We start from the raw sequence: 25,329 nt of genomic DNA, 5'->3' as shown, positions 1-25,329 counted from the left end.
GTGATGACAGGAATATATTTCAACGTAAAAATAATTGATATATCCTATTGATGGGAATATTGCATTCATGCTTCTGTGAATAAATGGTGCTGTATGAATGTGCAAAAACAAATTTTAAAAAAACCCATAAATATATAAAACAAATGATGAAAAAGTCAAGATCCTAGATTCTTGTGATTGGATTCTAGAACTCAGTTTATGAAGCTGTTTCAACTAAAAAAATTTAGAAGTAGCTACGTTAGTCTTCATCTTCAATTTACCCCTCAGCCATTACAAGCAGTAACAAAGACCCTCTTATGCATTTCCTACTGTTATAAAAGCAGCGGAGTTTTAGAATTTCTGCATCATCTGCAGCATGTGGCCAAAGGGGTATTTGCAAGGGGAGTGTATGGTATTAGATTCCTATAAATTGTGCATTACAAAGCTACGTGATATTTAAGTGTTTTAAAAAATCAGAAAATGTAACTTTGCAGGGTGCGTTTTGTCACTCTAATCATGTTTCCCTGACAGGCACATGAAGACTATTGAAACACTGAGGAAGGAAAGAGAAAAAAGGCTGCAAAGATACCAAAGAAGCCGAAGTCTGAGTCCTCAAAAGCATCTGAGTCTGTTGCAGACGCTGGATGCAAGACAGAGGGATCTAGATCTCCCCAGCAGACGCCGAGAATATCTGCAACAACTGAGAAGAGATGTGGTGGAAAATACCAGGTAGGACATTAGAAACCTCTCTTTTGGCCTGACGTAGATTAACACTATTCACAACGGGTGCACATTAACGGTTCTTACTGACATCCAAGGCTTCTGTGGCAGAAGAATTCTCCCCAATGCAGAAGTCAGGAAGGCTACTCAAAGGAAGCCAGTCAATGTCATCTTTTTGGATTTCAGTAAAGCTTTCGATACGATCTCTCACAGTATCATCCTGGACAAAATATCCAGTGTACAGTTGGATAAACTTGTAATGCAGTGGGTGAGCAACTGGCTGATGGGTCGGGCTCAAAGGGTTATAGTAAATGGGATTACATTGGGCTGGCGGCCAGTCACTAGTGGCGTTCCACAGGGATCCATCTTAGGGCTGGTACTCTTTAATGTATTCATAAATTACTTGGATGCAGGACTGGAAGGCATACTAATTAAGTTTGCTGATGACACAAAATCAGGAGGAGCTGTTGACACTCTCGAGGGCAGAGAAGCCCTGCAGGGAGATGTAGGCAAATTAGAGAGCTGGGCAATCACCAATTGTATGGAGTTTAACAAGATGCCAGGTTTTGCACCTGGGGCATGGCAGCCCTGGATGTACATACAGACTGGGGAACAAGAGACTGGAGGGCAGCTCTGCAAAGAAGGGACCCGGGGGTTCTGGTCAATGGCAAGTTGAACATGAGCCAACAGTGTGCCCTGGCAGCCAAGGGGTCCAACTGTGTCCTGGGGGGCATCGAGCCCTGCATCGCAGCTGGGCGAGAGGATTGTCCCGCTCGCTCTGCAGCCTCGAGGACTGTGTGCAGCTTTGGGTGCCACAGGACATTAAGGATATAAAGCTACTGGAGAGTGTCCAGAGGAGAACCACAAAGTTGGTGAAGGGTTTAGAGGAGAAACCGTATGAGGAGCGGCTAAAGTCACTTGGTTTGTTCAGCCTGGAGGAGACTGAGGGGAGACCTCATCGCGCTCTGCAGCTTCCTCACAAGGGGAGGAGGGGCAGGCGCTGCTCTCTTCTTGCTGGTGACCAACGCCAGGACCCGAGGGAATGGCAGGGAGATATGCCAGGGGAGGGTTAGGTTGGATTAGGAAAAGGTTCTTCCCCCAGAGGGTGGTGGAGCCCTGGAACAGGCTCCCCAGGGAGGCATCACGGCACCAAGCCTGACGATATTCAAGAAGCACTTGGAACAAGGCCCTCAGAGGCATGGTGTGAATTTGGGGTTGTCCTGTGCAGGGACAGGAGCTGGACTCGATGATCCCTGTGGGTCCCTTCCAACTTAGGGCATTCTATGATTCTATGAAGCATTGAACTGTGGGATAGAAAGTGCTTTCATGGAAAACATGTGCCTGATTTTAGAAAACATTCATTAAAATCCTCTGTCTAGTTTATTTCAATCCATAACAAATGTCTAATCTATTTTATGTATGATGTATGGGGACAGCCAGGTATTCAGTCTTGATTCATAGACCAGTCTGTTCTCACTCCTTCACTAACTTAAAAGCCACATGAAATAGTTAAGTTTTATGTTAAACGTCAGAAAAGTTCTGCAGCCCTTCACCATTTAGAATTAGCGTTTCTCATCTCCCACCATATCCCTAAGTGACTTCTGCTTCCTTTGTGGTATGTCAGGAGACAGTTATTTTCCCAACACAATTATTCCGCGTGTTAATCACCAGAGCGGTAACCTTAGATCATATGGAGAGCTGACTTAGAAACCAGTGCAATCGCCGGAGTAATCTCAGTGATAAACTGGACTTGCAATCTGAATAATTTTCCAAGGTTAATGTCCATGCAGCCTTTAGTGAGCAAAGAGAAAGTTTTTGGAGGCTTAATGTGGTGGTTTTTAATTGCTTTCTGGCAAATTGTCCTGTTCTGTGTTGAAAGATTTTCTTATGGTATTTGGTCAGGTGAGCCATTTGCAAGTAATTATGTGTGTTTCCTCGCACTTACCTATCCTTACAGAGTTCAAGAGCCAAAAAGAAGAAGCATTCAGCATCCTTCAGACATTGAGCTGTTGCTCCGAGACTACCAGAAGGCACGAGAGGAAACCAAAACTGAAATCGCACGAGCTAGGGACAAACTTCGGGAGAGAGCTGAGCAAGAAAAGAGGCGTATACGGGAGCAAATATTTTCTCAGTTACAGAAGGTGAGCATTGCAGAGGAAACTGTTGTGCATTACTCACATCAATGCGTATTTTTTTAAAAGAAACTTTTCCATGGCTCAGTAATTCTCCTGTTTGATACACATCAGCGTAGAAAAAACAAAGAATTAAATGCTGATTTGTGCTTAAAAAAATCTCAGTAATACTGAACTGATGCTGTTCACGCTTCTGAACTACATCTTCCAGAAGCCACATTTTGTGTATGAGAAACTCCTCATGTTTTCTCATTGGATTGAGCTTACACAGCCATCCTGTGGGGCATCTGCCCAGCCTATGGAAGAGTTTTGCTAAGGTAAACTGAGTTTATTTCAGTGTGTACTTAAACACAAAGGCCTTTCTTATTGTCTTTTTTCCGTTTCTCTTTTTAGATTGTTCTCCGTGTGTGTATTTGTCCTGTACTTTTAATTTTTCCTTCTGCACTTTGTTACCCATCCTGCACAGTCCAAGCATGCACATTTTTCTCCCAGACACAAGGACAGTACCTTGTTAGGACATGTCTGCTCTTCCCAGTTTCTGACTACACTTTTATGCAGTAACCATCTTCTCTGCCTGACAATGCAGCTTCAATCGTAGATGCAGACCTCCTCTCCTCATACACTGTATGTGATGCAAAACGTGGTGAACACTCATGTCATTGCTCCACACCCTTCAAGGCACCTCGAATTCAGGCACCTCCACTGGCTGACTGGCTCTTCTCACATCTGCCGCCACGTTTTTCTTGTGAAATGTAGACGTACTTCACTTGACTTGGAAAATGAAACTTAAAACTGCCCTCGAAAGTATAAATAATCTTGAAGTTCTCAGTGTTTTCCTATTAGGTAATTTTTATTTCATCTTCTGGGCTGGCATTAAGTAGTTGAATTGGTTAAAGTAAAATCTTCGGTCTTTAACAACTACATTTGACCAGCAAGTTAAGTCAGAGGCTACTCGAGAAGTAGGCAAAGAGCAACAAATGGGACTGAAAAGCGATCTTTTTTTAAACTTCTTTTTCCCCTTAACCATCCTAGCACTGGTTTGATAGCCTGGACTCTTGTACATGAAGAATAACAACAGCAGAAGCTGTGGTTGCTAGACGGCCAGATTGGACTTCTTTAGATTATTCCTCTTTCATCTTTCAGTGCTGTTGATGATTTGACTAGCTGTTGTGCAAGGCAAGTTTTAAGTGTTTTTTTTTTTTGTTTGCAATACTGTGATACCTATTACAGGAAGAAGCAAGACTGAAGACTCTGGCAAGTACCAGCACTTTATGTACAGACTCCAGCCTCAGCCTCTCCTCTGGCCCAACATCTGGCTACAACAGCAGTAATGCTGCTACCTACACTGCGAGTAACCCCAGCAGCCAGGAAGGACAGGTGAGAAACAGCTGGCTTGTGAGACTGACATCTCCTCATGCTTCTACAATAACAGAGCGATAACGTAGGAACAGAAACCTTTTTTGAGCTGGTTCATGTTCTGCCACAACTATCAAGCTGGACAAGTTTGTGTCACTAGTATACTGAGGGGTGACATGGGAGGGAGGGAACAAAGGACAGTAACACTTTTTCTGAGTGTTTTTTTTTTTTTAAATATGTAGGTAAAACCCAGATAGTGTTACTATTGTCAGTAATGCCACTATCTGTCAAATGTTTTAGAAACAAGCTTTTTCTTGTGATAAACCAGAATCCGGTATTCTCAGCGTGTCTCCCTCAGTGACACACACATCGACTTTTGTGTTTGTGAACGTGAACTTTCCTGAAATCGCTTTTTGAAGTATGCACCTGTGCTAGCCCCTCACACTTGGGTTGCTAAATCTCCTGAGTCGAGCTGTCATTTTGTCACCAGGGGAAAGGCAAAGGGGTTCCCTTAGGCCAAAGAGAAGCTTCCAACCTTGTAAGGCAGATTTGCTACGAATATTCCACTTGCTATGTAACATGATTTGTTTTGCCCAGTTCACACCAAAAGCTCCCACTTCTGCGCTTTCTTAAATCAGGTTTCTTCTGGAAACGCTTTGCTTTCACCACGAGATACACGAGGGCGTTCAGCTGTTCGAAACAGTCAGCTTTATGTGATGGAACAGCTACACAAGGACGCAACGTTTGGTAACTAAAAAACATACATCTGCTTATGTTTGAGTTGTATCCCAAAGCCTAGTGAGAGCTGTCATTTATGCACATCAAAATCTAATTTTTAGGTATTTTAAGGATGTCCCTACTGTTACATGACTTCAGAAAAAGGCTGTCAAGCCAGAGCTTGCTTAGAATGTCTTGAAAAAAAGTAAATGGTGATTTGGCCCCTCTGATGTGGTACCATCAGTGTTCTGAGAGGACATGAGGCTTATCCTCTGAATGAAACAAGGAAGCCCGGCAGGAGTGGTAAAGCTCCAACAAATATAGGGTTGGACCTGCAAGTTCTTTTTACCCTCAAGACTGATGTTGCCTGTTCTTCTTTAGGTTATTTTATTAGCTTATACGTGGTAATAATCATCCCTGGAAGTGTTCAAAAAACATGTAGATGTGGCACCTGGGGACAGGTTTGGGAGGCCTAGTTTACAGGCCTTGTCCAATCTCAATTATTCTATTCTGTTCCATTCTATTCTAAACTGTTAAACTTGAGTAACGCAAGCCGTAACTGCAGTGTAATTGCCAATACACAGATTGTCTAGGCAAGGGATGTTATCAGTCCCCCATCAGGATCGGGTGGATTGGCTGCGCCAATGGAAGGTTTAAGTCCCTGTAACTGCAGCGTAGTGGTGGGTTTCCTTTTTATTTTTGTTATTCCCCTATGGCTTTTTTGTTTCCCACAGAAGCCAGCAGAATTCAGCCACCCCTTCCTTCTAGGAGCAGCAGCTGTACGGTCACTCATGGATTAACTATTTCTGTCAGTTCCTCTTCGACAAAAGGATACCAAGATTTATCCAAACATATCTTGGCTAATGCCACCACTGAGGTAAGCAAATAAGAAGAGCTTTTACTTATTCCTGTCCCTCCTGCTGGAAGTTGTAGCAAAAAAAAAAAAGGTGGGACAAGGCTTGTTGTTCTACACTGCCAGGAGTTACCTGTTTGTCAGGTACTGAGAGACTCGTGGAGTAATTTTGAACGGTGGGGGAAGTGAGCCAGGCTGCAGCAGCAGGGTTCAGAGGAGACTGCTGCATGGCAGCTGAACTGTTTGAATGAAGCTGGTGAAAGTGCTGAACTGCTCCAGTGTCTACAAATTCCTACAGCGCACACTTCACTTACCTGTGTGTGACAAAATGCAAGCGCGTAGCTAGAAGGAAAGCGTACCAGCTTTGTGTCTCGCATCAGGTAGGATCACCTCAACATCATCTGGAGATACATGCTCCCCCCAGGTCCCATTTTCTCACAATAGGTCGGGGTAGTACACAGGCTTAGGCTTTTAGCTCTACAGTGCTATATATGTCCTCCTTCAGCAGAGAATATGACAGGCAAGTCAGCCTGGCTGTTAATACTCACTAAGGATTACTAGCACTGTAAAACTAGTTGTGGCAAAGCCAGCTTAGCAGTTTGAGTAGAAGTGCAGCAGTGTGTAAAAGCTGAACACAATTTATTTATAGTTTATGCAACTTTCTCTCACCTATACATTTGTCATTGTTTTCTAAGGTAATGGCAGCGTGCTCTCATAACCTGAGGAATCTCTACACATGCCAAGCAGCAGCTGGTTGGAAGTAAGTTTATGGCGGGTCTTCGAAATGGGAGGCCTTTTCATGCACTTGGCCCTCTTGTGTGCAAATACCTTTCGTTTGTCTTTGACAGATACCAATGTACAGAAAAAGAGGTGCTGGTTTACTACAAAGTCTTCCCTTCAGCAACAAGGCATGGGTTTCTGGGAGCAGGAGTGATAGAAAGACCTCTTCCCTACGTGTGGGGACTAGTGAGAGATCCTGGCAAAAGGCATCTGTACGACAGAACTATCAACACAGCGCGAATACACAAGAAGGTAACCAGCCATATCCAGCTGGGTGAGTATTGACACAAATGGCTGGCCACCATTATCATGTACTCTCTCAGCCAGGAAGAAATTTAGAGGCATTTTACTTCATTTCTTCAGGTTTGAATAAACAATTTAATTATTTGAGAACTTCAGTTTTGCAAGTCTCTTCCACAGTAAGGATAATATTAAACACCTGTCACTGCAGAAGTACAGCTAGAGACAGTGGTTTCAAAGTCAGAATAAATCTTAAGCGGCTTGAAAAAGAATCTTAATGAGACAGTATAGCATATTACTAAAGCTCTGCTCTTAAGCAACAAGAAGGCAAATTAAATTATGTGCATGCATTTAAGGAGTGGGGGAAAATTGCGACAAGTTAAAGCTGTCAAAAATCTAATGCCCCTTCTTTTGTTTTTGGGCGTGTTTTTTTTCCCCGCAGTATATTTAGTGACCGATACCTCCCTATGTTACCTAAAGCAACCCCGGGATTTCTGCTGCATTACTGTAGAAGCCAAAAAGGTAAAGTGAACATTCTCTCTGAAGCATAGAGGAGTAATTGGTCTGAACTCATGGTTCAGGGACAAAAGAGAGAAGGAAGGAAAGGCCATGCTTGTATTTCTAGAAGTGACCATGTGATAGGAAGAAGACCCATGCTGATGTGACATGAGTGAATTACATATAAAACGCTCTTGTGAATGTCAGTCATCAACCAAGCCCCCCCAGGCAGTAAGACAAGTGTTACCCAGCGTGTTCTGGTTACAGCCATGCAGATTATGACACAGAATTATTTATTAAGAAATAATATTTCTTATTGAAAGGGCTCTTTGAGAAATATGCCTCATGGTAAATAGAAAACACTACTATATGCAAAAAAAATTTTATTCAAATTGTCATCTTTACACTTTGTCCCATGCAGGAGAACTTGTCTGTCTTGGCTATTCAGTCTGTCTATGATGCATCCATGCCTCACCCTTGTAAAGAAGTGGTGAGAGGGGAGATTTTGCCAAGCGCTTGGATATTGGAACCTGATGTAGTGAATGGAAGAGATATCACCAGAGTTATTTACATGGCACAGGTAAGGTTTTGCTGTATGCCCAACTGCAAATGCAAAAAGCCATTATATACCAGTACAGTTAAGAGCTGGTAAGTAACAAAAGATATAACCCTTATGCCACGCTCCATGAAGTTTATGAAGTGACCATAAAATTCACCTCCACACTTCTCTAGTATGATGTACAGTAACGGAGAGACAATCTTATTAGGATTGTGCTTAGGCACATGAGCCCAAGTTTTTACAGCATACGAAGCTGTTCCCATGGATACCGGGGCTTGTCTGTAGAGGTGTAGTAGCAATTTTAGTATACGTTGCTGTCTCACGTGGTGAGCCAGTATGGAGAGCCTTGTTTGCATTTTCATCTTGCTGGACCCAGGAAGTCCACCTCAGGTTATACTATTTTCAAAATGCATGGAAATACTTGTTAACTTTTTCTAACTGAAGTAAGTAATTCTTCACACTGAATAGATACAAAAGAGAAGTCAAGATTAGGATTCCAGTTAAGACTAAGAAAATCCTGCCCTTCTTTTATTACAGACTCATCTGAAAAGTATGCTCTCGTTGAGACAGTGGTACCAAGTACTAAAAAGTGTCCAGAACAGAATACCATAATGCATATAATTTATTTTAAAGTGCTCATCTGAGAGCTAAAAGGCATTAGTCCTTTAAACTTATAAGATGTGCTTTTAAGGTACAATTTAAAAAATATCTTTAAATTATTGTAATTGGTATATGTATTTTAATCATAGAATCATTAAGGTTGGAAAAGATCTCTAGGATCATCAAGCCCAACCATGTCTCCTAAACCATGCCCTGAAGCGCCACATCTACCATATCTTTTAAATAACTCCAGGGACGGTGACTCCCCCACCTCTCTGGGCAGCCTGTTCCAGTGCCTGACCGCTCTTGCAGGAAAGTCATTTTTCCTAATATCCAACCTAAACCTCCCCTGACGCAGCTTGAGGCCGTTTCCTCTCATTTACAATACATATGTGTAATGTATATGTATTTAAAAATTTTATATGCATTTTATCTTGTACTTTAGTATATGCATATACATGTTCAGTAACACAGTATCTGTCAAGCTAGTAATGCTTAATCTAAGCTCAAACTCAAAAGCAGGGTGGTTCATACCTGCCAAAAGTAACATCAAATAGCAAAGCTTTGAAAGTCTATGGAGTATTGGGAAGGAAAAGACACAAACCACACAGTAATGATAGCATTTGGCTGTGAACTACCCTTGTGCTCAACATATACTTGCATCACCAGAGCTAGTCCAGGCTGGAGAAGTGTGTTTTGTTCAAAACCAAGTTCAAACTCCCAACACGTGGCCTTTTTTCTAATTCCTGCAGGTGGATCTTGGTGCCCCAGCTATCCCTGCAAGGCTCCTGAGTTCCATTGCTAAGCGACAGCCTCTGGTGATCGCTCGGCTGGCACACTTCCTTGCTAGTTAGTGTTTGGTACAAAACTGGACACCTAACAGCAGCTGAGAGCTCACTCAGAGACACGAGCATCTGTAAGTGTAATGTAAAATGCTGGCTCATGAGACCGTCACGATCAAGCCTCACTCAAGGAGCCCAACTAACACTGGGCTATACAGAAGTATAGTCAGAAAAAAGGATCATTTATTTTAGCCAATGCTGCTCAGAAGAAACCCAGCAAGTTTTATAGGGAACCTGTACTCCTGGAGACTGCTGTGGAAAACCTCCATGGACCAGCGGGAAGGCGTGCAGTCTCCAAAAACAGCAGAGGAAGAGACTGTGCATCACAGCAGCCAGCATCTTACACGCAGCGTTTATTATTTAATTTCTGTTTCCAAGGAGCTTCAAAGATCAGCCTCTTTCTTTAAGGAAGTTTAGGCAACACTGAGAAAAAGGTGACGGAAGGAATGAAATGCACTACAAACTGGAAACAGTATGTGTATGGCTTGAGACCTTTTACAAGCTCTTGAGTAGAGCTGCAAGGCCACTTTCTACCATTGAGATAACTATCAAATGCAGAATTCCTAACAGCGTAGATAAATCATGTAACTTAGCTAGCTGGCTCCACTTGCCCTCGAGAAGGGAAGTTAAAACAACACGATATCTGCTAGTCATCCTACACCCTGCACAGATTTTTCTCATGTAATGGGCTGACTACTCACAGCCAGTATAAGGTATTTCAGGTTGCCAATACACTATACAGCATCAGTGGAAACCACCACACCTCAGGACACAGTTTTACTGCAGTGCAGAAATAGGTGCTTTGAAATAAAGAAACCAAACTGACAGTTGTAAACACCGACACTTTGTCATTAATAGGGAGTAGTGCTCAGTAATCTGCTTGTTTCTAGAATTTAAATCCTGCAAATAAGAGCTCCAGCATTTTTCTGCAATGGCTTTTTTCCACCAGCCCTGCCACACGTCTACCCAAATGCATTGAGTTGAAAAATCTAGCCTGGTCATAGTCTTACCGCACTTCGTTCACACCACGACCAGCTGTCTCACTGCACTGAATACAGATGCTTCCCAGTCAGTTACGCCAAGGTATTTCTGTTGAACTTAGGCCAACAATCCTGCTGTCAGGCTTTCTACGTTTGTTCAACACAATACCTAGTTTGGTCACACAGTCCTAAAATTAAACAAAAACACAACCAACTCAAGTGTCTGAATAACTTCATTTAGTTCTTCAGCACAATGGTAAAGAATCACTTTAGCTTTCTAAGCAATAAAAGCTGCTATGACAAGCTTTCTTTAGCTCGAAAAAGCCCACATCGTTCAAGAAGCTGCTGCACTTTAAATCTGTCAAGCGAGAGGTATGTGTTCAAGCATCCGCCTTACCAGAGTCAGCGTCTGCTGCTTTAACACTGTTACTGTCAGTAGAAGATGCATTTTCCCAGCGTACAGTGACATTAGCTGCACTTCCCACCTTTGAGTTCAAGAGCCAAGATCTACATTTACTATATCTGTGCACAGGTGTAATTTTGGCTCTCAGCTTCTATGTTACTTCCTGTTAGTAATATATTAAGTTTTAAAAGAAAAAAAATAGTATTTTAAATAGATCGTTAAGAAAATAGCAGTTTTGAGACATCCCAACCCAAGGCTCCCCCCAAACTCTACCAGGTAGGATACCAAAACTTTTCACTTACTTACAAATATGCGTTATTTTATCTTTAGATGGGCATGGTTACAATCTTAAAACCAATATATTAATTACTGTTCTTCTTTTTTGGTGAGGCTCAGCCTTTTCTTAAAAGCCTGCCAAACCGAGTCACAGCATGGATCACTTCAAGTGTCCTGCATCTTCCATAGCCCCGCAAGGAAAAAGGGGCAACCAGTCACAAAGTTTTCTGCAACTGAGCGACAAGACAGAGGTCCAGCTTTGCAACCTTACGCGTGTGTGTCCCGTGCCCCCTTTCAGAGGAAACCAAGAAAGGAAGAGTGACCAAGGCAGTACATAAAAGCCCTAGAAAAAAATGAGCAGCTCCAGCAGCACGGTGTATTGGCTCTGTTCCCAGTGCCGCTCCCATGGATTCCAGAGGCGGCAGGGGAGGTCTTCACACAACCCACAGAAGATTTGCTCAGTGCTTTGCTTTTTTTCCCCTTTTATTTTGGACATGGCACTAGTACTAAAGCAGTTTTTGTAGGAGAAACATCTAGGGGGACTCCTGTTGATCAACGATGCCAGTGCCTATGAAGGATAATGTCTTATTGTACAGTTCGTCAGATGTTTATTTTTATATATACATAAGATTTTTTTCTATGTTTACAAATTAAGTTATTTATATATGCTTGTTTTGAAGCAGTTTTATATGCTATCAAAGCTAAGTTTTATTTTTATCAGTATTGAATTAATATAACTTTTTTTTAAATACAATCTTCAATTGATACTAAAAAGCCTATTTATATGAATGTTTTCATTTGCAAATATAACATTTTATGGTACCTGTTAATGTACGGCATTGGTTTGTTTGGAAGGAAGAAATAAAAACCCAGCAGATATCCAATTTGTTAAATCTACAATGGGCAAAAGCCAACTTCCTGTAAGTTACTGCTGAGCAGTAGGTGATCAAACCAATTGTATTGTACCACCTACTGCTGCATCTCTGCTCTTAATCAAGATTGCTATTTTCATATCCACAATAAATGGTATTTTCTACACAAGCAAATGTGCCCCACATTATTTTGCTCCAGCTAAGCTACCCAGCTATAGAGCTATGCTGGATGGAGAAGTAACATAAAGGCTAGCTTGTGACAGAAGACGTGGGTCTCCTACATGACTGCTGAGGAGCGTGCATGGGACGTGAATTTGTAGCACAAGCGTCAAAGAAGCCAGTCACTGCTTAGACTTGGGTTGTGTGACACAGTGCCTTGTCCAAGCAAAGGGGTTTTTTTCTGTTTTGTTTTGAAACGAGGCACTGGCAGGAGCCTCTTCCTGACTCCAGTTACACAAAGCCTCTGACCTGAACATCCACAGGGAAGGTGATATAATCCTAATTTTTCCTTTGAGAGTTTTGCGTTTGCAGGAGGAAGGTCTGGCAGAAGGAAGGCCACACTCTGACCTAGCCTGCTGCGAGCTCTTCTCCCTGCTGCTCTCCCCCCTGCAGCATCGCTTGCGCTACAGCTAGAGGCAGCGCTCAGGGACCAGAGACACGCTTGCAGTGCTCACACCACGAGACGTCCACCAGCCCAGCAGGACTGCAGACACATGCCTCCTCACACGAGCGCTCCTGCTGCCGAGTGGCCCTAGGCAGAAAACAGCACGCTGTACACTTGTTCCTAAGGTTTAGTTGTCAAGTCAGGTGTCCGGCTTTACAGGGCAACCAAGGCCAAGTCCCATGGGATGTCCAGGAGCTAGAGTAGCTGCATTAAGGCATAACAACATGGAAACAGACGTGTTTCTTACCTGTTGGTTCCCACTGAAGACCTGCCTGACTTCTGCCCCACAGGGCACAACTATGCTCTTGGGACACAGTAAACAGCTCCTGGGGCTTGGTCACCTTTTAAATAAAAACTTCCAAGCATGTTGTATTAGTGACGGATAATATAGGTATGCTGAGCTCATGAAGACAGCTGTGGCCATGGACTCTATGCAAACAGTTTCACAACACCCAAACAAAGTCAGTTCCAGAGCCAAGAGCACTTTTTTTTAAAAAAAAAAAAACAAAACAAACCATTCTGGATTTCAGCCTCTTCCCCCTTCCACCACCTCCACCCCCCCACCCTGATATAAAAAAATATAGTTCAGTATAAGCAAAGCAGCAGCAGCCCAGACAGGAGATACTGCTATACTTTCTTTGCCCCCATGCTTTGTGGCAAGGCACCTTCACCCCCCCCCCCCCGTACAAAGCGGTTATATAGCGATAGCTTGAACACAAAACAGGATACTTAATCATGTTTATTACAAGAAACACAACTTCAAATAAGATCTGCAGCAAAACGTCACATAATGGCCTCAGGGAGGAGGTATGGTATGAGACGGTGTACTTGCTATTTCAAGTCACATTACCACGTCCTTGCTGCGTACACAGCATGCCTACTCCTAGGGACCCTCTGCTTTAAGCACATCAGAAAAGCCCCTAAAATAAGGCACACAGATGGAACATGCCAAATCTTTCAATGAAGTGCTTAGTAACCAAGTCAAGAAAAAAAGTCTCAGTACAGTTCAGCCGCTGATGTGCCTCTGTGGTTTCTCTCTCTGTAGCGCACAGATTTTAACAAAAGGCACTGTTCTACCGAATGAGTCCTGTTTGTGGCTTTTTCTTAAATCTTTGACTCCAAGATGTTGCCTTTTCTCCCCTTATACAAGGAAGAGGTAAGTTAATTAGCAAGCTGAAGTGCCCTGGGCTTCACTTTGTCCAGAGGTTCTTGCATAACACAGATTTTGCTTTCTGGAAGAACCCTCACTAATAGGACACTCCTAGACAAATGGAAATAATATCCTCACTGCTATGGGGGGGTGGGAGATCTCCCATGAGACAGCTAATGAGCACCTAATCATATTCTGCTAACCACCAGCAGTCCCTACCCCAAACCCCAGTTTAAGGAAATACTTGGCAGGGGTGAACAGGAGATCACACCCTTAGTGACGATCTATCTGCAAGGGCAGAAAACACCCACTGTCTTCCATGAAAAGGATTCCTTTCACAGCCAGCTCTCCAGAGGATGTGAGAGTGCTTTTTCACTGCTTTTTTTTATCCTCCAGGCTGTAGTACTCTTACTGCAGCACTTCCTGTCTGATAAAACCCAAATTCAAGGCCAGAAGGATTATAAAAACCAGTGAAAAGCAGCCAGATGCCATTTATGTTCACATATTATAAAAGTTTCTTAAAAAATACTGTTCTCTGTCTTCAGTAAAAAATATAAACAGATATTTTATCCCGTATTTCTATTAAAAACCCTGGGAAATTACAAGTTCTATTTCTGACAAGAGATGGAAAAACACTTAAGCATCTACATCCTTGAAGAACAATGCCATGGATGTTCTGGTGTATATATTTAATATGGTGTAACTTTTAAAGTAAGTCTTAAAAAATTAAAATCAAAACTTCAAAACTGAGCTTACAATGAAAAATAAATATAGGCTCATCTCTGTGTCATACAAGTTCACCTTCTCCGTCCCCTGACAGCACAGTCTTTGTTAAAAAGACGGCATCAGAAATTGCATTAAGAGAAGAGACAGCCACCAGGACACCATCTCTCTGACCACAAAATATCTTGCCCACTTGAATGAATTCCTGGATTTGGTCACAGCCTCTTGCTGCGCAAATACAAAAAGTGTCCGAGTCTAAAAAAAATGGCTGCTCTGAGCCATGATCAAGGTGCTTAAAGGACTTTTGACTTGGAGATCCATTGGCTGTTGTCAATCCTTCAGCATAGTCACCACAGCAGAATGTCCATGAACAGAAAGACCAGTGCAGGTTTTGCACACAGTGACCTCTTGTCTGCAGGGTGCTGCCAGCAAAGAGCTCACACTGCATTCAGAATCACTAAAAATTCCATTTGCATCTTCATTAATAATTTTTTTCCACCACAAGTCCACCTCCACTAACTTTGTGCTCTTACAGTACCTACAGATTGCCTGGTCAGCTCACAAGGGTTAGTCCTGGGCTCTTCTATATGATGTTCTGATATAAATACTCCGGACAGCATTTCCAGTTCTTTTATGAAATCCTGTAACAACCAGATACAAACCAGAGAAACCTTATTGACAAAGGTCAACAAAGGTTTACTTGTTTTTTCTAATAAAATGCTTTACAAAGTTAGGCATGTTGATAGTTTTCCAGGGCAGAAACCTGGACAAGCTATGACATCGATCGTGAAGATGAATGCCTGTAAGTCTGCATGTTCAGTCTCCTCTCTAACCCCTACACCCCTCTCAAAGATCACTGTCAAAGTTTAAACAGTTATACATCTCCAGCGTGCAAGCGATCACCAGCCTTCAGACCCTGTCCACTTTTGAGCAAGGGGCTTGGGCAGTTCCCCACATTTTGACTCTGGCTACAATAGTCTGACTCCTCCCTCACTCTAGTGGTAGGAGGTGAAGAGGTTTAAATGCAAGTCTGGTCAGTTTAGACCCTTCCCAAGGTGTCATTCTCAGCTGGAGCACAGCAAACACATTCAGGCTAGAACAGAGAGCTGGTAACTGAGCCAGCTGGTTTCCAAACTGGTTAACAATTTGCTTGGAAACATTTCCACTGCACAGATGTGCTGGGGTTCGCACAGGCACAGATTTCAGCCAAACACTGGTAACAGTAACAAGCTTATTGGAAGCCAGTCCTGCTGCTGCATTAAGCAGGAGCTATAGATAGGGAAGGTTATAGGCTTCATGTGCATGAAACAGAACTACAAGGACTGACTGTTTATGTAGCTTTACTCTTTATTTCACTTACTGTTCACACACATTCATTACTTACTGAGGGCCAAGGGAGCTCTTTGAGGCTATGCAAGCAACTCTCTACTTCAGTAGTTCTCATAAGTTCATGTTCTACAAGGCCGTGAAGCATGAAAAGGAACAAATCCCACTGCAGAAGAAAAAGAACCAACAAAAAGTTCAACAACTCAAAAAGAAACTGATTTTGTGTTTGTTTCTTTATGCCTATATGATTAATGGTTTTTCTTCTTAGATCAGAATGTGGAGAAAAGGAACAGAAGGAGAAAGCATGTTATTTATCTGAGTGTGGCAACAAAGGACATCAAAAGAGTAACATCCAAAATGAGTGAACAAAATTCCTTTAGGTCATACATTGTATCATACCATAAATTCTCTAAATTTCTAATTCTTAGTTTCCAAACACACCAAGTACTTAATCCCTGTGTGTTCGAGAGCAGCTTGAAAAATCCTTTTCATACCTTCCAAAATAAGTTGGGTTTAGCCTGCAACTAAATAGCGTTCACAGTTGGGGATCTTGTAAGATGACACTGATACACATGCAAAAAGGAAGGCTGATAAGAGACACATGTGAAAGCAACCAATTACAAAATCATGTGTGTTCAATCCTCATAGTCTCCCCTGCCAAACAGCCCATTTTGCAATTTGGTCCTAAATTAAACCGTGCCTTCCTGACAGGCCCCCGCACAGGTATTAAATGCTGACAAGCAGTACTTGGACCTCTCTTTCTCTACCCCTGCGTAAACAATACCAGCTGAGAGCAGACCAAATCCTGCTGGCCTCGCTCACACAAGCAATCAGTTAACACTGCTGGCAGGCAGAACTCTTACATGAATGTCTCAGACCAGAGTGGCTGACCGGCAGCTCCACAGAGCAAAATAAGCTTTACCTCTCGCTGCTTAACTTCTGCAAGATAACCAATGTTCTTCTTGCTGAAGATCAGCTGCACAGGAACAGGTGTCCCAAAGTCCTCCTTCCAGACAGAAAGCAGCAGTTTTAGAAGGCCATAGGTGGGACCATTCTTGACACGCAGCCTCTCGGAGCTCTTCTCTGGGTACTCGGTCCCTAGACTCAGAGGAACACAATCTGAAACTGTAAGAAAAGGAAGAAAGGTGAACTTCTATAGCTGTGTTATTTTCCTTTCTTAGTCAGCATCTCGGTACAACAGCACATTTTGCATAGCTGGTATCTAAATAATGACTAAAGCGAAAACATTTAATGAGTGTAAATCAGCAAACCTAAGAGGACTGGAGTTTAGAAACATGCAAAATTATAAGCTTTGAAACTATACAAACAAATATTACATAGAAAGAGACTTACACTACTACATCTTGAAAGACGCCTGACTAAATAAAAGTCAGCACAATGTTAAATAAAAGAGGACCTACGTGTTACTCCATAGGAGAGTAACACAGTAAAACACTGTTTAAATCTATAAACAGATTAGGTAGTTGTTCGTGGTTTTGACTCTAGGCAGAGTTGCAATAACTTCATACAAGCAAGAGTACAGCTGCCCAGTGGTTAGCTGCAGCTAAATATACACAGAGGGAAGATACCAGATCTTCCTTGGTACAGACCAATGGAATAGAGCAGGCTTACATTGCTGCCCCCAGAATAAAGTTTCACAATATTCAGACGTGAACTGCTTTCTGAAAAAAAATGAACCATGCATAAAAAACTTAAGAACATTCTAAACCCAGGAAATTAGAAGGTTGCCCGGGGAGAAAACACCTGCATTCAGATCTCTAGCTCCTGCTGCGAAAAACATTGTACTTAACACATTAGAGCAAGAGGAAAAAAATCACCCTGAAAATACTCACCGAAGTCATAACACAGAGGAAACAAGTTACTTCCATTCTCTCCAAAAAGAGCCATAAAAATATAATTTAAGGGAACAAGCCCTTACTTGGGGGGAGGTGGGGGGGGTGGGCACAGGGGAACCAGCTGCAACTTTTCAGACTCAGAAGTACTGGAAAACATCTCACATATTTAAATGAAGGTATCAATAAATAAATAAAAAACAACGGAGTTGCAAACAGAACACCAGATCTGAAGGCTGGTTAGTCACAGTATAATGCTGGTTTGCAGAAGGTGGAAGGGAATAAGAGCAACCACCCAACTGACAGGAAAAAAAAATATCTGCAGACTCAATGACACTGAAGAGAATCAAATATCCAAAAGCTCTAAATACAGAAGCCTGACCCCAAGCACATAAGAGAACTGTAATAACAGATTTCAGTCTTAAATAGCTTATCATGACTGACTTACCCAGCAAAGAAGCCAACTCAACCGTGCATTTTGCCAGCTGCTGTTCTGATGTGGGACACATGAACTGGAAAACACACACAAAAAAGTTGTATCTTTGTCCCCATACTGCAGACTGGACAAAACGGGGCTTCACAAGGGGTAAAAATATCAGAGAAGATATATCAGACAATTTACAGCAAGAAGCAAAGGGCAGTCATCAGGAGACCATTAAAAACTGAAATAGTAGAAAGATCATATATGAAGAGAGATCCGCAAAGGCTAATTTTAAGTAACAAGCAGATCTACATAGTACAAAAAATGCAGTGCAACTTTGTCACATCAGAGTGCAGACAAAAAACATTCAACTGAACTCAACTGTGAGGCAAGGCAAGTTAACAAGTTCACAGGTATGAAGACAGTTTAAAACGGTCCAAGGGGTTTTTTTTTGTTGCTCTTTTGCTTATACCTTTCTGCATCGAAGTGTCTGACTCAATCTTCCCAGCAAGCACTCCAGCCAGACATAGTCAATCACTTCACCCTCATCCCGCGGGCCCACAGCAACACAGAGCACATCCTTGATGAAAAAGACAGCAGTAATTCACCTATTAGTATCCTGCACTTCCACAGACAGATCTTTGGACCTATGACAGAGCAGGGCACAGATAGTCATCAGGTCCTCAATAAAAGAAAAAAAATTAAGCCAGTACCCTCCTCATTTCAGAAGACAGATTAAAGGTGTATTTTTCATAACCTTACCTAGGTCTGATTTTCTACCACAGTTCTCACTGATATTATGAAGTCAAACTCAATGAGGGCAACCCCTTCATCCTTCTTAAAACTAACCAGCTCTGAAAGCTGACCAGCTCTGACAGCGCAAAAAGTGAGTTCAGGGTAGAAGTGCTACCAGAGTTGTCTTATATTGTCAAGGTAGCTTCAGCGTCAATAAAAGCAGAGTATGAAGAGCACTAATAAGGTTATGGCACGAAAACTGGTTTAACAAATTTTACGTGAGGTAGCACTTTCCATCACCAGTCATTTGCCACCAATATCAGAAACCCAGGTTGGAAATCAAAAGAATAACAAAATATTTTAGAAGCTGTATCTCAAGATGCCATACAAAAATATCTTCAAAAAGCAACAGTTGATAGAAAAAGACCCTGGTTTCCTCACATACCTTACCCTCCTCTTCTTATTTTATCTCAAGCAAGAAAGCGTTAAAGGATGCGTACTCATTCTTACACAATTGCTGTGAATGCAATGACAGTGAGATCCAGCATTATTGCTCAACCAGACATGAAGCAGCAAAAGAAACAGGCAGGATACATAATGGTAAAGAAGTGAGGTTTTAGAATTCTTCTTCTCCTGGGTTACTCACACAGGTTGTGTAACTGCATGATCTTTACAACAACAGTGACCTTTCAAAAGCCTGAGATGAAAGACCAAAATGTAATTTGAACCAGCTTGAACAGAAAATTGCTTGGATCCAAGGCTGAAACTAAGTCCATACCATCATCATCTTTTTAAGATATTCTGATTCTCCCTAATTAGAGCTGAATGAAGGTGCAGATGCAGACTGGCAAAAATCTTTCAACGGATTCGTACCGGTTCACCTGACAATTCAATGTAGAATTCCTGGTGTGTAAGACAGGACAGTCTACCATGTTATACAGAACTGAAAGGGCCAACAGGAAATACTCTAAACGGAGACCAGGAGACCCTCCATAAAGAGCAGATCTACAGAGAAGTAGCTGTTTTGATATGCTGACTCTTCAGCACGCAGCTGTACACAACGCTTACCACACTTGTTTCTATGCTACTCGTATCAAAAAGGTCGCTGCCATGCTACCAGAAATCCTGTATGAGACTGTACTCCTGACCAGGGAACTCTGACCTACACATGGACAGCAAGGAGGGGAATAAAATAAATAAAAAAATAAAATTTGAAACCTTTCCATCATGCTTCCTAAACACCCCTCACAGCCAGTTCCTTAGCGCCAGAACATCCCCTTTAAAAAAAAAACAAAAACAAAAAACCCCGAACATCCCCAAAAACACCAAGGTGAAACAAAAAGGGAGTTAGAGCAAGCCAGGAAGTGAACACTATGTACCTTAATCTCATTGATGATTTGGGAGGGAAATGGAGCACAGTGCTGACAGCCTGGAGGGCAGTCCCTTCTCAACTCCAGAGCATCCTCGCCAGGCAAGGGAAGTCCTGGGACTTTCAGCATTCTGTTGAAGGTGGCCTTCACTTCTCTTTTTATGAGTGCTACAAGGAACAGGGAACAAATCCTGTCTACTTCAGCTTTTCTCTCCCATGAGGCAGGCAACTGTTTCCGAATACTACCCTTATTAGCCTCTCATTCCAAGGGCCATAGCAAATGAGGAGACAGCAGTTTACACTTTCAAACCCTTTCCTCTCTAAGCTCCCATTATATTTAATGGGCAGAGGCACAGTTACAGAGAGTGTTAACCCACAGCGATAAAAGGCAGCCACCCATTACCACCAAGTACCACTGGCAACTTGTCTCATTTTCCAACAAAATATTTCAGCGGGTTTAATGAACACAGTAGTTAAGACAGGAAGCAATGCCAAAGTAGAAAGCTGAATCAGCATGATCATACAAGTTCAACCATTGTACCCATGAAAGACGTACATTTTCTACCAAAATAAGTTTTGACCAACATCCAAAACGCTAAACTCCTGCTGCTGCAAATGGTGCTGGATATTCTTCTCCAGATTCTTGGCACAACCTCCTGAAACAATGGGTTTTCAGAGATTCTGAAGAGTTGCCAAGGCACTATTACAGAGTAAAAGGACTACAGTTGCCTTCAGCCTGCTAAAAACACACCCAGTCCAAGAGGTGTTTGTTTTACAGAAGATTTCAGAAGCACCCTGTACACATGGACCATAAGGTGGCTTGAGAGAGCAGTTGTCTGTATCATATGTTCAAAGGGCTAAGACAACTTCAGCCTAGATGACATTTTCAGACGAAGCTTTCCACTGCATTCATTCTCATCCTATGAGCCTCCATAACTAAAAATCACTTACATGGGCCAAGCCTGAAAAAATCCCTGAAGAAGGTTATTGGAGCTAGAAATCATTCTCCTTTTCCTAAACAAGGAGGGACAGAGCAACTGCATGCTTCCCACTAAAGGAAAAATGAGTAGGACCAAGTACTTTATAACACTAGAATAAATGCTACCCCTTGATCTCAGAGGAAAAAAAAAGCACTACAATATACAGGTTAGAAGCCCCAGTTCAGGGTAAGAAGACTCACCTGCCATGTTGGCAGAAAGCCAGCCACAGGCTTTCTCCGTAGCCAGTTCCACTGCAATGTCTTCTGCACTACTTAAAACCTTTATAGGGAGGATAACAAGCAATAGGAGATTTACTGCCAGCCACAGCACTATAGTCAGTGAGAAGTCAGATGGAAGTCTAGAGGGAAGAGACTGAATTTTGGTGTGCAACGTTGAAAGAGAGCACCACCACCTCTATAGGAACTGCTACTCTGAGCAATCGGGCTGACCCGTTTTGATTTCCCAAACCTCACAAAGCCCATACAAACCCCATCAACTCTTTGGGAAGTTGATGCTAAAACAAAAGCACTATCCTTGCAACATGAATGCAGTTTGTATACTGTTCTAGTCCCAACAGTTAGCTATTGGCTAGAGTATTACTTTAGCCAGAATACCCAAGGCAGCCTGGCAGAGGTGACTCTCCTTAGCTATGAGTCCTCACATGAGGGCATCAATAGATTCCATTGTCCTAAGCTATTAAGTGGCAAGTGAAGCAGCAATGGAAAAGTGGTAACGGTCCAGACTTAAAGTCAAGGCCTTTAGTAAGTTTTAGTGAAAATACATACTGCTGCAGATGTCTCTTCTGGCAATAACACCCTTACCGCCTCAGGGCCTTTCTTTTTGCAAAACCTGCAAGAGAAGAAAGAAAATGTGCCACAGGATTAGTCAAATTTCTTGGACAATGCTCAGAGTGTTGTTATCATAGAAACTTTCACGTGCTCTCTTACAGTCAAAACCAGCTGGAAGACTGGAGTGAAATAAGTCAGACTAAAAGAACCAGACAAGGAAAAAGCAATTACAAGCTACCAAGCTGTAATACTGTTTTCCAAAGAGGGGAAATACAATAGCTGCAGTAGATGTCCGTTTGGAGCTGGAGGCAGAAGGACAGGCAGCACCTTTATTCCTTCCTACAAATATGGCATTAACTAGCTGGAGGCGCAGCAGTCACCCTAAGAAGAGCAGAGGTCACAGTTTATAATTACTAGAACCTGAGCATGACAGGCCAAGCTGAATTAGGCTTATAGATTCTACAGTAAGAAGAGACAGGAAGGCACAAGTTTAAATAACTTTTCCTCCTTACTCTCTGCCTTTGATGAGTGCCTGGGCTGCTTCCTCATAAAGATGAGCGCACACCTCTTCAAGCAGCTTGTCATGATTAGCATCCTCCTTCACTTTATCCTGCAACATGACTTCAGCTCTTTGAACCAACTCTGCTACCAGTGTGGCCCTGTAAAAAACCAAGAATAATCAGACAGACTGAAATCAATACAATGAACACTGCACACTAACTGTAACCAGCTGTTTCCCCCAATTTAGGAGGATACCTATCTCTCAGGCATGAATGCAATAAACCACTCTGCTAAAAAAATAATTCATCACATTGCACTTAGTACTGTACCATCTCCTTGTTCTTTTTGTAAGGAAGAAAGCAGCAATGAAGGTATCAAAATAGTACTATAACTCAAGAGTCAAAAAACCTTTAGATTTTAATAGAAACATATATGGTTACAGGTATCTTCTGGCAGCAATACCCTCATAGTCTCAATGGACAGTGGTCAGAAGTTCAAAGATGTGAACAGCAGCCCACTACGACCAGCATTCCATGTGGGCTGATACCATTTAATGCCTTCAACAAGTTGGACAACATGACAGTGCAAACTCAGCAAGCTCACGAGCGACATGCTGGAGGGCAGGGCTGCCATTCAGAAGGACTTTTACAAGGTGGAAAATGAACAAACAACGGGGTGGCGACTGGGCACCTGTACAGGCTGGTGTCTACTGGCTAGGGAGCAGCTCTGCAGGAAAAGGATCTGGGGTTCCCAGCAGACAAACTAAATAAGTTACTACTTCCCTCACTACTGTAAGGCTGCATCTGGAGTACTGTGTCCAGCCTTGGGACCCCAGTACAAGAAAGCCATTGACAATTTGGATGACTGCAGGAGCAAAAGAAAATAAATAAATCACTAAGATAGCTGGGATGCTGGAGTACATGACCTACAAGGAGACTGGGGGGGCCAGTTTCACTTCACCTGGAGAAGAGAAGGTAAAAGGAAGGTTTATAGAGAAGACAGAACAAGTGTCTTCCAGCAAGGATGCAGCTAAAGGTTGACAGGCAACACACACAAGCTGGAACAAGGGAAATTCTGATCGGATATAAGGAAGCGTTTTTCATAAAGCCTGGGAAAAATTAAGCATTGGAACATGGTACTAAGAGGCTGATGAATCCTCATCCTTAGAGACTTCTCCAGCTGAGCTGTTAAAGGCACCAAGCAACCTGACCTAACTTGAAAGCTGGCCCTGCTTTGAGCAGGAGTTTGGATCAGATGACCTCCAGAAGTCCCTTCTGACATGAGATTTTCCCATCATTAGCAAAAACGTTCTGAAAGGGACATAAAGTCCCAAAATGCTGCACTGTGTTCGTGTTCCAAGTGTCCCACAGTCATATAACCCTCCTCTTCACATCCTTTCACAAATTCCCCTATATGTGGGCAACCAGATCTTGCTGGACCCCACTGTCATAGCCTTAGAGAGCCTTGGTGTTCTACTACGCAGCATACTCTGAGGGAAGCTTTCTTTCCCCCATCTACACAGTTTTAAAGGATCATCTCTTTGCCTCATTAGTAGTTAATTCTGAAGTCACAGAATAGATGACCAGTACTTACTTGATGTGTTTAACACAGTTGGATCCCACCCTCTCTGCCACAAATTCAACCGTTCTCCGTAGCGAGGGAGGCTGGTTGTGGAAGAAGGCCTGTTCCAACTCTACCTGTTCAAGAGAAAAGTGATTAGAGCACTCCACCCAGATTCTCCTCTCCTCAGCACAGTAACGGACAGACCATCCATAATTGTGCTAAAAGGCACACAATTTGCCTACATCACAATTTCTGCTACTGTAGGATTCAGCACCCCTGTAAGGTATTTGCTCCCTATGTCCTTCTAACCATTTAGCCCAAAGCTCATTACAGAATCATAGAATCGTTTAGGCTGGAAAAGACCTTTAAGATCATCAAGTCCAACCGTAAGCCTAACACTGCCAAGTCCACCATTAAACCATGGCCCTAAGCATTATCAGAGCTTATGAAACTACAAAAGCAAATGCCCATGAAAGAGAAGAATGGGAGAGTTCTGACAGCACCTACTAGTAGTGAGTCACCACATAGAGTTTGTTTTTGGAAAGAAAGGATCCTTTCTTTTAATTACAGGCTGGTAATCCTGTAGGCTCCTACACAGTTCATTTTTTCAGTGAAAAGCATAGCTACAATCTAACCAAAACAGAGTGTAAGAAAAATACCAACATTTTATGTTAAAGAAGAGGCAGACAGAGAAACAGGCTAGTTGTTCCAATTCCAAGAATGTTTACTGAAGTTATCTGGATTTCAAAACCCACATGGTATCCCAGCCACATGACTATAACAGAATTATGAGGAGTAAGGATGCCCAGCTGTTAAACACAATGTTCCCTGATGCCTAGGCCCATTCTTTTCTTTCCCTGGAATTAGGATACCACTGTGTACCTAGCTCTCACACAAGCAATTTCTCCTGCCCTGCTTCCACTTGTGACTCCCTGATTTCATTACCTGTAGTTTCCGCTGTGTGACAGAAGCCTTGGGTGCCAAGGACTCTGCAGCTGTTGGAGTGATTTTCCTTATCAAACCACCATTTTTTGCTCCACTACCAGCCACAAAAGACGCAAGTAGTTTCCGCAGCTCACCTGTACAGAAAATCGTGTAAAAGCAGTCATCATTCCCATAAGCAAGGGAACAAATCAAAACTCAAGGGAGAGACTTTCACATTGTCCATCCTGTTTCCAGGGCAGACTCCCTCAGCTACTGTGAAAGCTGAGGTTTCAGAAAAGCAGAGGGGCATCCCACCCATTTAACTGGCAGAGCATAGCAAGGCTGGCAGTGCTCCAAAGATAAAAGAGGAGGCTTCCAGAAAGGTCCCTAGCACATAGGACTTGTTCAGAAAGATCAGAGAGCAGTCATTTCTATGCACCCCTTTTTAGCATGGCAAGCAGGAACTGTAAAGTCTACAAGGCCAAGGCAAGCACAGTTACACAAAATTCCAAAGAGTTGGGAGAA

At 42.6% G+C, this 25,329-nt stretch overlaps 2 protein-coding genes across 3 annotated transcripts in view; one reads left to right on the top strand and one right to left on the bottom strand.

Annotated features, from left to right (window-relative positions):
• Positions 1-11,997, top strand: part of STARD9 (StAR related lipid transfer domain containing 9) — a 119,359-nt gene extending 107,362 nt beyond the window's left edge. Inside the window, 10 exon segments of the mRNA XM_064462435.1 lie at positions 511-708; positions 2,657-2,840; positions 4,062-4,208; positions 4,826-4,934; positions 5,639-5,781; positions 6,453-6,517; positions 6,606-6,811; positions 7,220-7,299; positions 7,697-7,855; positions 9,187-11,997. Coding sequence (XP_064318505.1) covers positions 511-708; positions 2,657-2,840; positions 4,062-4,208; positions 4,826-4,934; positions 5,639-5,781; positions 6,453-6,517; positions 6,606-6,811; positions 7,220-7,299; positions 7,697-7,855; positions 9,187-9,288 — 1,393 coding nt within the window. The 3' untranslated portion in view covers positions 9,289-11,997.
• A 1,195-nt stretch (positions 11,998-13,192) lies between these two features.
• CDAN1 (codanin 1) overlaps positions 13,193-25,329 on the bottom strand; it is a 33,740-nt gene continuing 21,603 nt past the window's right edge. For both annotated transcript variants that reach the window (XM_064462437.1, XM_064462436.1), the window contains 11 exons: positions 24,826-24,959; positions 23,911-24,014; positions 22,329-22,475; positions 21,814-21,877; positions 21,229-21,307; positions 20,059-20,216; positions 18,417-18,524; positions 17,972-18,035; positions 16,593-16,795; positions 15,729-15,836; positions 13,193-14,985 (listed from right to left, as the gene is read on the bottom strand). In XM_064462437.1, the coding sequence (XP_064318507.1) occupies positions 14,860-14,985; positions 15,729-15,836; positions 16,593-16,795; positions 17,972-18,035; positions 18,417-18,524; positions 20,059-20,216; positions 21,229-21,307; positions 21,814-21,877; positions 22,329-22,475; positions 23,911-24,014; positions 24,826-24,959 (1,295 nt within the window). In that variant the 3' untranslated portion in view covers positions 13,193-14,859. The remainder of the gene's footprint in view (positions 14,986-15,728; positions 15,837-16,592; positions 16,796-17,971; positions 18,036-18,416; positions 18,525-20,058; positions 20,217-21,228; positions 21,308-21,813; positions 21,878-22,328; positions 22,476-23,910; positions 24,015-24,825; positions 24,960-25,329) is intronic.

The sequence above is a fragment of the Phalacrocorax carbo genome, chromosome 10, assembly GCF_963921805.1.
Source record: "Phalacrocorax carbo chromosome 10, bPhaCar2.1, whole genome shotgun sequence".
NCBI lineage: Eukaryota > Metazoa > Chordata > Aves > Suliformes > Phalacrocoracidae > Phalacrocorax > Phalacrocorax carbo.
Note: the sequence above shows the minus strand (reverse complement) of the source record. Positions and strands in the feature narration are given on the sequence as shown.